The sequence below is a fragment of the Crocodylus porosus genome, unplaced genomic scaffold, assembly GCF_001723895.1.
Source record: "Crocodylus porosus isolate Cpor-Errol unplaced genomic scaffold, CroPor_comp1, whole genome shotgun sequence".
Taxonomy (NCBI): Eukaryota; Metazoa; Chordata; order Crocodylia; family Crocodylidae; genus Crocodylus; species Crocodylus porosus.
The window spans coordinates 71293157-71296360 of NW_017728949.1; the positions used below are offsets into that span (position 1 = coordinate 71293157).

Sequence of the window (3204 nt, forward strand, 5' to 3'; positions counted from 1 at the left end):
AGCTGATGCTCTCCCCTACATTGGGGGTCTTTAAGAGAAGGCTAGATAGGCATCTGGCTGGGGTCATCTTACCCCAGCACTCTTTCCTGCCTAGGAAGGGGGTCAAATTGGGGTCCCTTCTGACCTTGGCATCTATGAACCTATAATAGATATGGAGGTGTCTTTAAGGGGGTCCTAGAGTCCAAAAAGGTTGAGAACCACTGATTTAGAGACTTTAAAAGTCCTGATGTGGAGGTTGCAGTCCTACCATCACTCTATAATTATTATGAATCTAATACACATATATAGTAGAATCTGACTTCATTATCTGTGCCCAAATAACTGCATACCTATAACCAAGTATATAACTGCCATTTGGGGAGATAAGCAGCTTTGTATGAACATGCCTGAGTCCACAAATTGTGGCCAAGCGAAAAAAAAGGAGAGGTGAAACATGAGAGGACCCTCTTTTTCCCAAAAGCCTAGTGATTAAGCCACTCACCCAGGCTCTGGTGCTACAAAAGAGGTTTCAACTTTGGCTACACCAAAGAGATTTCTTGTCCATATTACGGCCTGAATGCGATGAAAAAACTGCACTTATGTAGCACAAATGGCAGGTTTGTGGCTGAGTAGCTACCATTTAGGAGCATAAAGTGAAACAGGATTGTGCTCATATCAGAACACCAAAACTGAGAGAACAGCTAAGCTGACTAATAGCAAGGTCTACTAAATAGATTTGTATGAGTTTGAAAACACAATATCAATATTAGCCCAGTGATATATATAAACATAGGCAGAAGCAGACATGCTATGAAATAATTTATTTTTACAGATTCTCAAAGAAAGTGGGTAATGATTAATTTTATTTCTTAAGGGGAAGAATTGTACAAAACTGCAAGTACCACCTGCAGATACTTGGGGTGCCACAGAAAAAAAGTCATGTAGCTGTTTTTGCAAGAAAAGAAAAAAGAAAATTAAGGTTTGGATGAACTTTGGGTTGGGGGAAATGCATAAAAATACCAAGAGGTAGGCAAGGGCCACAAGCTTTTTAATATCAAACAGTTTTACTTTAATGAATAACATAATGACAGCTGGTGAAATGGCTCAGGAATGATGGGGAGAATGTAGGCAAAGTAATGGGTGGGTGATTTGGGCAAGATCATTCAGGAGAGTCTAGAATGAAAAAAACATAAGCCAATTCATATATAAAAATAATAGGCAAGGTAGTGATTTTAATATGAGCACTTTAATAAATATCTTGAAGTATAGGTTTGTTGCTTCTTTAGTTGCATATTTTACTGAAATTGTAATTTAATTTGTAATTTAGTGAAAAAAAGATAGGATGAAGTAGTGAAATCACATAAAAATGAAGACATGCTAAATAACTATATTAAAAAGGTAAAGCTCTTATATCTGAGGACACTTACCACAATAAAATAGTTTTTCATCAGACTTGTCTTTACAGTGAGCAATGCCATCACAAGTCAGCTGGTAGTCAATGCATTCACCATTTCCGCATTCAAACTCAGAGTAAAGATTGCATGTAGAGTTTTTAACTGAAGTGACACATACAAGATCAAGATAAAAAACATTTAATATTAAACGGTTTAACAGTTTGCACTAAGCAATAAAACTAAGCAACTCTTATTCCAATCTAAAAATATTTGAATGTTCTAAAGAGGGTCTTTGATCTCTCAGACTGGCCTTACTGCTTGAACATACTGCAGATGCTGGCACAGTACTAAGCTGTAAGGTCAGTGGTCTGGCAGTGTATGATACAGTGCAGAGGACAATTCTGGGCTCGTCAACTAATAAAAAACTTCCAGATCAAGGGGAAAAAGAAAGTTGAACTAGGTTTCTCTGTTAAATTAAAGGCATGCTTCATGCTGGATTTCTTGTTATTCCAGTAGCTTTAGCTTATTTGTCCTCCCTTGTCTTGATCCACCCCACTGAAAGATCACAATATACATGTTAATTTTTCAATGGAAGTATGCAGATATTTTTCCCCCAATGGAGTTTTCTGAGTAACTCCAGATCTCTTAAATTTAGTACAAGAAAAATTAGAGAAAAACACTTTCCAGCAGGTGCTGCAACTAACATCCTCCAAATATATTATAGCAGTATGCAGCTGTTCAATTTGTATATAAACATTTTTCCACAGTCAATGCACTACTACTGATGTTGAAATGAAGCAGTGTTCTGAAAACCCAACGAAGCAAATTTGATATTTATAACAACACATCTGTGTCTGTTGCAAACCATCTGCAAAAAAAAATAATTTTTTTTTTGGTTTCTATCTGTTTACCTGGGGCAACAATTGAATATATAAATTATATATTATTAAATATGGGAGATAGTATAAGAAAGCATATTTTGGGTTGAAGTTAGGAGAGGTACCCTGTAATGTTAGTCTGTTTTCTGAATGTAATTACATCATTGCCCCCACTGCTTCATTCAAAAATGATTAGATGTCTATAACATGCAGATTGAGCCACTCTGATTTGAAAGCATATTTTTCTAGTTGGTCCTAAGGCCCCCTCCTACATGTTACACTTAAGGCATGATTAACCAGGTAATCACACCTTAAGCTGTGACCCAGCTACAAGTTCAACTAATTAATGATGTGATAAAACAAAGAATAAACCACAAAGTTATTCCACAAAAAATGAATGTACTTTTCAGGCTGAGGTTAACAGTTGGAAAATTGTCTAAAGATTGGCTATGTGTATCTTGCATTATTTTCATTCCTTTATATTTCTCCCTATTGTTTAACAACTTAAATAACATGGAAAGGAGGAATTTAGGAATTCCCAGACAAAAGACTCTTTCAGTCCCATGTCCTATCTCAAGCACAGATCACAATCAGATTCTGCAGAAGGTGCAGAAAACACAATAGGCATCTTTGTCTTGCAAAATCACAGAATTGTGCTGAGCGAGACATTGATCATTTGTGAATATGGCTGTAGAGCCCAATTCATGAAAGACAGTCTCTTCTGCACTTCCCACATGTGAAGTTCGTATCTAACAGTTCTGAATGTGGAATAGGATTCTTCCTGCGGTTTCTTTTTTCTTCTGTGCGTCGGGTTCTTCTTTCCTCAGAAGCCATCATTCCATGGTTACTAGACTGTTTACAAGAACTTTAATCCCCATTAGTTTTCCCAGTCATTTAGCAAAACGCTCATTGTAGCAAACTTCTTTGAAATGGAGATATGGACATCCATGTGG

The 3204-nt window shown here is 36.6% G+C and overlaps 1 protein-coding gene across 1 annotated transcript in view; it reads right to left on the bottom strand.

Moving 5' to 3' along the window:
• The window catches only part of LRP1B (LDL receptor related protein 1B), a 1585724-nt gene that overhangs the window by 340024 nt on the left and 1242496 nt on the right, over nt 1–3204 (bottom strand). The window contains exon 46 of the mRNA XM_019553609.1: nt 1407–1535. Within this exon, the coding sequence (XP_019409154.1) occupies nt 1407–1535 (129 nt within the window). The remainder of the gene's footprint in view (nt 1–1406; nt 1536–3204) is intronic.